The sequence below is a fragment of the Empidonax traillii genome, unplaced genomic scaffold (genome assembly GCF_003031625.1).
Source record: "Empidonax traillii isolate 1590-97213 ecotype Southwest subspecies unplaced genomic scaffold, ASM303162v1 scaffold14:size4059594, whole genome shotgun sequence".
Classification (NCBI taxonomy): domain Eukaryota; kingdom Metazoa; phylum Chordata; class Aves; order Passeriformes; family Tyrannidae; genus Empidonax; species Empidonax traillii.
In genome coordinates this window covers 1,812,774-1,824,427 of record NW_020955207.1, presented here as the reverse complement: position 1 = coordinate 1,824,427, position 11,654 = coordinate 1,812,774, and the positions used below count along the sequence as shown (strand labels likewise).

At 43.0% G+C, this 11,654-nt stretch overlaps 1 protein-coding gene across 1 annotated transcript; it reads right to left on the bottom strand.

Moving 5' to 3' along the window:
* Positions 1-743: 743 nt before the first annotated feature.
* LOC114061093 lies at positions 744-3,872 on the bottom strand. The gene is given in 2 exon segments (XM_027891133.1): positions 744-1,021; positions 1,748-3,872. Coding segments are annotated over 2 exon segments (2,403 nt in total).
* Positions 3,873-11,654: the final 7,782 nt, after the last annotated feature.

Genomic DNA, 11,654 nt, shown 5'->3' with positions numbered 1-11,654 from the left:
TCCTTCTGCCATGGTATAACTTTCTTGTTCTGGTTGGATTTCCTGTCCATGATATGGCACACTTCTAACTGTCCTTATTCCATAATTTCCTTCCTCTTCACAAGAGACAACACATACAAAGGTACTTTCTGTCTCTCCTACCTCCGGATTCGAAATATTTAACCAACCTCTTCCTTCATCCTCGTCAGACCACCAGCTAACTCCCTTAGTTTGCCTTTCCCACATTCCAGTTGTCATGTTTATTTTCCATCATTTAAGGTCAAGGGTCTCATAGCATGGATAACCTAATTTAAAAGCGCAATCAATCCGTAGAGGAGGACCATACCATATGTCAACTTGCTGATGAGGGGGTATTTGTATAACTGACTTCCTATTATGTGTGGAATTAAACGTATGTATTCTCGCATACTCATAATCAAAACTCATTCGAACCCACACTATGCAAGAATACATACCATCAACCTCAGGAGTCACAGTGAGTACCTGCAAGACGGTATAGCCCTCTTGCTGCGTCCTGTTCCATACCGTGGTCACACCTTCAGTTATATCATGGTCCTGATCCATCCATCGCCACCAAACATGCACATCATCCCATTCAGCTTCCCGGTTATCAGAAAACAAACAGGTCAGATTTACACTTGTTCCTTCAGGCACTAGAACGAAAGGGTTAGACACGGTAATTGTAACACCTGCATCAGTGGTACCTATTAACAGTAACAGAATTACTATTCGCACTATGAGCTTTATTGGACCGCCCAGAACACCGTTCTGGTCGGCGTGATGGATTCTGCAACCCACTGCGCGGGGACCTTCTTGACCCTCGTGTAGTGAATCCAGGTGTCGATGCCTTCGACCTTGACTGCTGTATAGGTTGTCATCAACACCTGGCGGGGGCCGTCCCATGTTTCCTTCAATGGTTCTACCGACCAATTCTTCACGTAGACCTGATCTCCTGGAGAGATGTCATGCACTGGGTTCTCCAGAGGTAAAGGCCGATTCCACTGTAAGGCTCCCCGGAGCGCTACAAGGGTCTTATTTAGAGATAAGATATAGTTAAACACAGCTTGGTCTCCCACTACATGAGGGTCACCCTGATATGTTGCAGCATGGTATGGTTTTCCGTACAAAATCTCATATGGGCTTACCCCAGTTCTTTCCCTGGGTTTAATCCTAATTCTCAACAGAGCAAGAGGCAAAGCTTGGGGCCACTGAATTTTTGCTTCTTGACAAATTTTCTTCAATTGGTTTTTCAGGGTCTGATTCATCCTGTCCACCTGCCCACTAGATTGTGGTCTCCACGGGGTGTGGAGATTCCATACTATTCCTAACACTGTGGCTAAGTCCTGTACAACCCCTGCAATAAAGTGTGGCCCTCTGTCTGAAGACAATCCTAATGGTACTCCAAACCTCGGAATGATTTCTTTCAAAAGAGTCTTCACTACTTCCTTTGCCTGGTTAGTTCTACATGGAAAAGCTTCTGGTCACCCCGAAAAAGTACACACATACACCAGTAAATATTTGTATGTCTGAGCCTTTGGCAATTCTGAAAAGTCTACCTGCCAGTAATCTCCTGAAAGTTGTCCAATTTGAAGCTTTCCCATTTGTACTTGTTTCCTCACTATTGGATTTTTTTTAATACATGCTGGGCATGTCGCATTCACCCTCTTAGCCAGTGTTAACATCTGATTTGAGAAAATTTTATTTCTCAGAAATTTAACCATTGCTTCTGCACCCCAGTGGCACTTACCATGTTCGATTTCAAGCACCGTTTTCATTATTCTGACTGGTAGTATTACCTGTCCAGTAGAGGTAATATACCACCCTTTTACATTTTTCTTTGCTTCCATCATGCGGGCCAACTTTTCATCTTGTGGTGTGTAATGGGGTTTTTCTTCCATGTGTACTGCTGCAGGATTATCACGAGTTGGTAACAAAGCCATTTGAGTCCATATCTGTGTAGCTGCTCGTCGTGCCGCTTGGTCTGCCAATCTATTTCCTTGAGATTCTGGTTCCGCATTGATTTGGTGCCCCTTCACATGCATTATGGCTACAGCTGACGGTTTGTGTATTGCTTCTAGTAGCTGAAGAATTTCCTCCCGATGTTTAATTGCTGTCCCTTGTGAAGTAAGCAACCCTCTTTCCTTCCACAATGCCCCGTGTACGTGGACTACTCCAAAAGCATACTTTGAGTCAGCCCAGATATTAACTCTCTTTTCTTGGCTCAGGATTAGGGCTCTTACTAATGCCCATATTTCAGCTTTTTGTGCTGATGTTCCCGGGGGTAATGCTTTTGCCTCCACAATCTCCTGTAGGGTTACCACCGCGTACCCTGCATACCTGGTGCCGTTTTCCACGAAGCTTGATCCATCTGTAAACAGTTCCCAGTCCGGGTTCTCCAGTGGTTCATCCTTCAAGTCCTTTCGACTGGCATAGACATGCTCGATTGTCTCCATGCAGTCATGTTCCAGGACTCCCTCTTCCTGGGAGGACCTGAGAAACTCAGTTGGATTGAGATGGTTAGTAACTTTTAATTCAATGTCATCCTGTTCCCTGAGCAGGGCCTGGTATTGTAACATTCTGCTGGAGGAGAGCCAATGCCCCCCTTTCTGTTCCAGGACTGCTATGACCATATGTGGCACTTAAACTGTAATATGCCTTCCCAGAGTCAGTTTACGTGCTTCCTGGATCAATATCACCGTTGCTGCCACCGCTCTGAGGCACCCAGGCCAACCCTCACTTACAGTGTCCAGTTGCTTTGAAAAGTAACCAACGGGTCTCTTCCAGGATCCCAATCGTTGCGTGAGTACCCCCAGAGCCAACCGTTGTCTTTCGCAGACATACAGCTGGAAATCTTTTGTTATGTCAGGCAGTCCCAAAGCAGGTGCTTCCCGCAGGGCTTTCTTTAAGTCCTGGAAGGCCTTCTCCTGTGCCGGTCTCCAAACTAGCTGCGGCTCCTTCACTGCTTCATACAGTGGTCTAGCGAGGAGTCCGAAATCAGGAATCCATAGTCGGCACAAGCCAACCATTCCTAGAAAAGATCTCAATTCCTGATTATTCCGTGGGACCGGGATAGCACAGATGGCTTTTACTCTGTTTGCGCCTAATCGCCGAACTCCTTGGGAAATTTCGCAGCCCAAGTAGATAACTTTTTGTTTAACTAGTTGGACCTTTTCCTTTGAAACTCGGTAACCTGCTTGGCCCAGCATGTTTAACAGTTCAATGGTTAGCTTGCAACACAGGTCTCATCCTTCCGTACCCAGAAGGATGTCATCTACATATTGCAATACTATGTAGGAAAAAGGAGAGTCTTTTACCTGTGATGTCTTCCATTCCTCAAGTTCCTTCGCTAGCTGATTACCAAATATTGTAGGCGAAGATTTAAAACCCTGTGGTAGACGCGTCCAGGTTAGCTGTCTTTTCCTCCCCGTGTTGGGATCTTCCCACTCCAAGGCGAAAAGGTGCCAGCTTTCCGGTGCCAATGGTATGCAGAAGAATGCATCTTTCAAATCTATCACTGAAAACCACTGAAATTTCTCAGAAACAGATGTTAACAAGGTATATGGATTTGCAACCACCGGGTGAATGTCCTTAGTTAAGAGATTGACTGCTCTTAGATCTTGTACTAACCTGAATTTCCCGTTTGGTTTCCTGACTGGAAAGATTGGTGTATTAAATTCTGATTCACACTCTTTTAATATTCCAAGAACTACAAATTGCTTAATCAAAGGCGCTACCCCCCTTCTCGCTTCTAAACTAATTGGGTATTGTTTAATTCGCACTGGCTGTGCTCCCTCTTTAAGTTCTACCACTACTGGAGCTGCTGCTTTGGAAAATCCCGGCACCCGTCTCCCACACCCAAGGGACAACTGCATGTTCTATTTCCTGAGGAATTGCTTCAGTTTCTATTTCATTTACAGCAAATATTTGTGCCACATTTTCTTCCGGGATTTCTAGTTTGACCCTTCCTTTTTCAAACACAATAGTAGCTTGTAAGAAGGACAATAAATCTCTACCTAGCAAACACTCTGGGCTATTAGGCATATAAAGAAATTGGTGATCCAATTGTTTCCCTCTAAATTTGATATCCAGTGGCCTCAAGAATGCTCGTTCCTCTGTTTGCCCCGATACACCCACAACACGGACAGTTGAATTACTTAAAGGACCCATTAACCAATTCATTGCTGAAAAACTAGCTCCCGTATCTATGCGAAATTCCATCGGTTCTCCCTCTATTTCCAGGACAACCTTTAGGTCCCGATCTAGTCAGCTGTGATTTTGATAGTTTTGCAACATAAATGCTTGAGCGACACCTTGTGGCGTCCCATTACCCACACCCTGCATGTTCCCGACAAACGGATTCATTCCTACCCCCGCATTCATGGGGCACTCATTTTTCCAATGTCCCTGACCCTTGCATAATGCACACTGATTTAACCCTATCTTTCCACGTCCACCCTGGAATCCAAGTCCACTCTGGTTATTAAAACCTCTCCCAATTCCTCTGCCTCTGTTTCCACGTCCTCTCCCCCTATTTCCTCTATTATAGTTTCCTCCGGCTGCCTGCAAAATTGTTAACATGCTCGCTTGCTGCTTCTTTGTTTGCTCCTTTTCACGATTATTGTACACCTTCCAAGCCACTTCTAACAATTTTTCTAAGTTCCACGTCTCTTCGCCTTCTAATTTCTGCAACTTCTTTCTAATATCTTCTTGAGACTGTCCCATGAAAATCAAAGCAAGCTGTAACTTCCCTGACTCTGCCTCTACATCCAAATCTGTATATTTTCGAGCCGTCTCCTTCAGTCTTTCTAGGAAAGCTGAGGGAGATTCCCCCTTATCCTGCCGCATGGAATATAGCTTAGACCAGTTTAAAGTCTTTGGGATTCCGCTCCGTATTCCTTCTACCAACAAATCTTGATAAACTTTTAACCTATGATAGTCGCCCGCTGCATTTGGATTCCATTCGGGGTCCTCCCGAGGTACTAAATCATTCACTGTCCCCTGGCCAGGCTGCGCGCGAATCTTTTCTCTAGCTCTCTCAACCATTACTCGCAATACCATCTCTTTTTCAGTAGAATCTAGGATTGTATCCAATAAAACTTGCAAATCATTCCAGTCCGGATTCTGAGTTTTTATAACCATTTTAACAACACGCGCCACACGCTCAGGATTTTCTCTATACGCCCCTGCTGATTGCTTCCAAATTAATAAATCATTTGGCGAAAAAGGTACTTTTACCATGACCCGCGCTCCTCCTGCCCCAATTGCCTCTCGCAGAGGGACCATCAATTTCGGGGGTGAGGGCGACACAGCCCTTCCCTCGCTTCCATGTCTCCGCTCCCGACTCCTTCCCCGTTCTTTCCTTCCTCTACGAGTCTGTCCCGCTAGCGGAGTCCTATCAATGTGCTCCTTTTCCTCCTCATCCGAGGATGATGGGGGCATAGGTGGGGACGAATCTCGCCTACGTGAGGGGGCTGCTCTCAATGGGGGCGCGGTAGGGGTGGGGGCTGCTCTCAATGGGGGCGCGGTAGGGGTGGGGGCTGCTCTCAGTGGGGGCGCGGTAGGGGTAAGGCTCGGAGAGACTAACAAAGCAACATCTTCCTCCGGTTCAGTAAACCGTGCCTTTCGCTCTTTACACCCCGCACATTCATCATTCGATGCTTTTAACACCAACACACCACAATCATTCTGCCACTCAGGTTTACGTCTCAGATAATAAAATAAATCTAAATATGGTATTTCGTCCCATTTCTCATTGTCTTTTAAATATTGCAGTAAAGGAGACATTAATGTCATAGTGCCGTTTCTTGGCCACTGCATCCCTTCAGTATCATACTGGGGCCACACATTATTACAATAGTCAATTAGCTGCTTTTTACTTAGTTCTTGCCCAAAGTTCCCCTCCTTCCAGTGCTTTAGTATGCAACCGAGTGGAGAATCATCAGGAATATTAGTTTCAGTACAAGACAATGCTCTAAAGGTTTTAAAAGGCATCATACCCACAATAACACAACACACTCACAGAAACAACAGATACTACGAGTAATAAAATGCCACAAGCAGTTAAATACCACGAACAGTTACGTAACTTGTTTCCACAACCAATTTGCCGAATAACACTGTATGGCAAATGCTGGCTCAGCGCAGCTTTCGCCGCGTCTTACGGCCAGCGCCTAGGCTTCCCCGAAATACCTCTCGCAGCCCAACCCAGCGAGTATACACAAACCCGTCTTATAGGCAGGCTATAACTACTAAAAAAAAATAAATCACCTTCGGGCTGACCTGAAATGGTTGTCCGACAGGCGCGGGGTCGGGTACGGAATGATGTCTCCCCAGGAATTCATCTGGCTGTAGGCATGGAGCAGATCGCTCGTGCGCGGCCCTGGCGACCCTCGGTGTCCCATCTGGGTCGCCAAGAAGACTGTTGCCCGTTACAGTAAAGGAACACAAACCAACAGAGTGTTAGTTTATGCCGGTGCTTTATTTGGGCCCGGGGACCTGGGGGCTAACGTCCCAAAGTCAGAATCCCAAAAGACTCTCATTTTGAGTACAGCTTTTATATGCTTCAGACAAACAAAGTCATTTGCTAAGTTACCACATCAAAGTACATACCAAAACTTAATATTTCATCCAAATCACAATTAGCTATTAGCTAGCCCACCATAAATCATCCCCAGTTGCCTGACTCTAAAACCCATGTAACTAACTCCCACAATCCAGGTGCAAGTTATCAGTAGATTAGAAAACTATGTTCTCTATGCTTCAGTTAATCTTTTGATTATTGTTTCTTCTTAGTCTTGCATGGCTAGCACATTCCAATCTTTATCAGTCCAGGATGTTACCAGTGGGGCCTCACAGGCCTGGTCTTATACAGAAACCTTTGGCTAAACTACTGCTAATTCAGTAAGCATTGCAACAATTTCATTACACCACTGGACTGCGTCCTTTACTTGCATTTCACAAAATGTCACCTATTGTCTACTTATGGAGGCACTGAGAAGCTGATTAAGAGGAAGCAAATGTAAGAAAATTCTCCCTTGTGTGTGCATTGAGGATAAATATGTTATAATGATTAAAGCACATATGACTACTGGCCATGGTGACCGCAACTGTGTCATGAAACACTTGTCATTTAAGTATGTAGATATCACCAGAGATGTTGTTGAGCACTTCAAAACCTTCTGTGTAATGTACCAAGAAAAGAGAAGGCACTACTTGGGATGGTTTGCTGTCTGATCTACTCTGAACAAGAAACACAGCACAAGAGCAAATTGACTTTATCAATATGCAATCCATATGTCTAGGCAGCTTGAAGTGGATAATGATGTACTGAGACTGCATCACCAAACTTCGTGTTCTTCATCTTCAAAAAAAGCAGTAGGTGAGGTGACTGTACAGCTTCTTGACATCTTTCTCACTTTTGAAGGCCCTGTTGTATTGCAGAGTCATGAAGGAACATAATTCATTACTCAAGTCATGAAAGAACTGAAGTATTTGTGGTCTTGGCTCAGCTTTGGACATGGAAAACCAGGACACTCTCAAAGGAAAGAACTAGTAGAGCATTCAAGCTGCATATTATGGAGATGCTAGTAGAGTGAATGGCAGACAATAATTCATGGGACCAGTCTATAGGAATATGCTTTATGAAGTTTGCTAAAAATTCAGCTCACCACTCAGAAATAAAATGTGCACAGTACTCAGCTCTGCTTGGAACCTATCCCAAGTGCAGGCTTACATCAACCTCTCTTCCTTTGGATATCATCCACTACTTAATGGCAAAATCAAAGGGTCAACAGCCCTCATCACCATTGACTCAATCATGAAAATAATTGTGAGCTCAGTGGAAAAACGCTGTTTGGTATTTTCGACAGAAACTTACAACTTTAGCTTACATTGTTTTTAGTGAATTTGCATATACAAGTTTATGTAACAAGTTTTTCAAAATATTAACTTTAAAAAATGAGAGACAATGGTTCATTGATTTACCAGTCTACATAAAAAAGATAAAGAAGGGATGAGGAAAGGAAACTGTTGGGGTTTTTGTGGAAACTGGAACAACCTCAGCCTACCAATACTAAGCCCCTCTTCCTCCCTACCAGTGCTTACTAATTTCCATGACAATATAGAATCATGATATTGTTTATGTCTCCTTGCCATAATGGAGTTAGAAACTGATAGACTTTGTGTTTGTATTGACTTTATTATAAATGCCTTTTAGTGCATGAATTTAATCTCATTAGGGAGCAGAGTTAATTAGCAGAGTTGTTTCTCATTACAATTGTAACATATATATATGCAGAGACTTTTTAGCTCTGCTATCTTCTCTGTATGCACTATTGTAATAAATAAAGAGGCACTCTTACTGTAGCACTGCTCTGATATTCAAGAATATGCTTCTTTCAGGGCTACTGAATGGTTATTGCACACTTCTCATGCACTTTACTTTGTCTCAACAACAACCAATCTGGAAACTGACTCACAAATAAAATAATGAAAAATGATCACACATGAAAGTGGAGTTCTCATTCCATCTGCCACTAGCAGGAGACTGCAATCTGAGCTGATACCTCTTTTGCTGAGTTGTATTAATGTTCAGTGGACTAAGAATTTTGAAAGGCTGAGCCTTCTCTGCTGTTTCTTCAGAGTTAGAGCTCTTTGTAATGCAGCAGTAGGGTTTTTACAGTAAAGAAGGATGGCAAACACCAACAGCAAACTTAACACCCCAATGAATGTGAAGAACAAGAAGCTCAAAATTACAAGAATAAGTGAAGAATGTGACAAGTGAGATTAGACAGTAAGCAGTTAGTTCTCAGAGAAATAAGTAAAGCCAAGCTGTGAGACAAATAAGAATCTGCAAGAAAAATCTCAACTGTTCTTTGGTTAAATACCCCAAACTGGTCACTCGTGAGCATATTTAACTACACAAGGGACACAAAAGAGTGGTAGTAGAGACATCTGTAGAAATACAGCACGTGAAATGCATCACCATAACAACACCTTTTGCAAAAATGTGTGGGAGTGTGAAACCGCTGCAGTTACTGGTGAAGTAAAAATGACAAAAGTAATAATTATGTTGGACCAAGGTGTCCAATATGTAATTTGATGTCAAGGGGTATTTCTGCTATAACAGAAAAATATTGAGCTGATAAAATAATAGCAAGGACAAAACCTTCTTCTGGAGGTCAGGATGTGTGTAGGTGCAAATGATAACTTAAATTTGTGTGACTAAATGTTCCACAGTAGTAATTGCTTGAAGTTAGTTACTATATTTAGAAACCAAATTTAGTAACTTGAACCTTCACAAAGCTATGAACACGAAGTAAAGATGTGCGAGGAAGGTTCACCACTGTGGTATTAAGATGAGTTAAAATCACAGCCAAAAATAGATAGTAAGATATCTTTCTAGATCATCTAGTCCTATCCCCTGCTCAAAGCATGGCTAAACTCAGAGTTAAATGAGGCTGCCCAGGACTGCATGTAGTTGTGTTTTGAAAATCTTTAAGGATGGAGAATCCAAACATCTCCTCTGGGTCTCCTGACCCACAGCTACACTACTCTCAAATTGTTTTGAATATGACAGAATCACAAAATATCCTAAGCTTGAAAAGACCCACAGGAGTCATCCAAGTCCAACTCCTGGCCCTGTACAGGGCAACACAAAGATCACTCCATGTGGCTGACAACATTGTCCAAACACTTCCTGAGCTCTGGCAGGCTTGGGGCCATGGCCAATTCCATAGGGAGCCTATTCCAGTGCCTGACCACCCTCAGGGTGAAGAATCTTTTCCTAATATCCACCCTAAACCTTTCCTGACACTTCTTCATGGCTTTTCCTCGCATCTTATTGCTGGTCACTAGAGAGGAGAGATCAATGCCTGCTCCTCTGTTTCCCCAGTTTGCAATCCAACCCCTTTGGCTGTACCCAAAGCCCTTAGCCCTTAAAAAGTGATCTAACAAGCAACACTCATGGAGTTCCATAATCTTATCTGCCCTCTCATTTACAAATCATATTTTACCAACAGCCAGGCAGCTGGTTGCCCCAAGGCACAATTAACTAAATTACAGCAGGGGAGAGACTGACCACCATTTCCCCAGCCTGCTGAGGTCCTTCTGAGGAGCAGCCCTGGCCTCCAGCACTTTACTGCTCCTTCCCAGTCAATGTTATACACAAAGCTCTGGGCAGTCACACAGCTCATGGTGATGTTGCAAGTTATCAGATCCAGCACTGAGGAGCTTTATTTTTAACTGACTGCCAATAATTTCTGGCAGCTGCTTTTCAGGGCCCTTTCAGTGTCATGTTTTACTCTCATACCTGAAGCCCTCACTCACCTGATATGCCCCATCTTCCAGTGACCAAACCCTTTATAACCACTCTGTCCCTGCCTTCTTCTATAAACTATGATATTTTTGCTACTGGAGACAGATGTTTTCAGAAAAAATATAAAGTAATATGGTCCTTATTACTGGTTCATTCCGATGAAAATTGCACCATAGAACAATTTTTTCCCTCGGTTAATCTATATTCCAGAAAAACTTTGTGAACATTTCTTTTTTAATGTTTCAAAAAAAAAATTTCATTTTGAAATTATTTTTTTTTTTCACATTTTCTGAATATTTCAACCATTTTATTCTCAACTGTGCTTTTTTTTTTTCTGTACTGGCTCTGGTTAGGATGGAGTAATTTTCCTCCATATCTGCCCATATGGTGCTGTGCTTTAGATTAGTGGCAAAACACACCAGTGGTTTAGTTCTTGCTGAGCCACAGTTATGTAGCACTGACACCTTCTCTGTTTTACCAGTTTGACCCTCTAGATAGTGGGCTGGGGGTGGGCAAGAGAAGGGGAGGGGATTCATCTGGGACAGCTGACCTGAACTGACCAAAGACCATATCATATCACACCCAGATTCTGGTGGTGAGGGATGATCACTTTTGCATCTGTTAATTTACGTTTCCCTTTGTTCCTTACCTGCTCCCTCCCCACTTTATTAAATTGTCTTTATCTTGACCCAAAAGTTTTCTTCTCTTTTTTGATCTTCCAGTTCTCTCCCCCATCTCTCTGGGGAAAATGACTGAGGGCTTAGGTTAGCTGCCAGAAAGAATTTAAGCCACATTTTTAAAGAAAGACTTAAAGGCTTTCAAATTCCTTAAACTGGTGCTTCAGGTTGCACCAGAGAGCTTTAGTTTAGAAAATAAAATTGGATTTTGATACAATTTTGTTTTTATTCAAATTTTTAAGTTTGAATAGGTACAGCAAAAAATATTCCTAAGGCTCAAACAGGAAAAAGCCGTTATTTATTCATTTTTTAATCAGGAGGATTTTGAAATATCAGGAGGATCTAACAAGGAATTTTTAAATGATAAATTTTTAGTTTCTCATGGGTAGGACCAGACCAGCGACGGGGGGTTCTTGCCTTGCCTGCAGATAGTACAGTGGCAATAGCAAGTGCTGGCAGGTAAAGTTCACTTATGCGAGGAGCCCCGAATAAGAGACACACACACACAAGATGTGAACACCCACACAGCCAAAAGCTGATCCACTTTATTAAACAAGATGGAGGAGTTTTATACCCCTTGGGGCAGAATATACTAGAAAAGGGGAATAACCAGGGCGGAGCATGCAAATCCGCTCACAATTATAGGATAACAGTTAATGCAT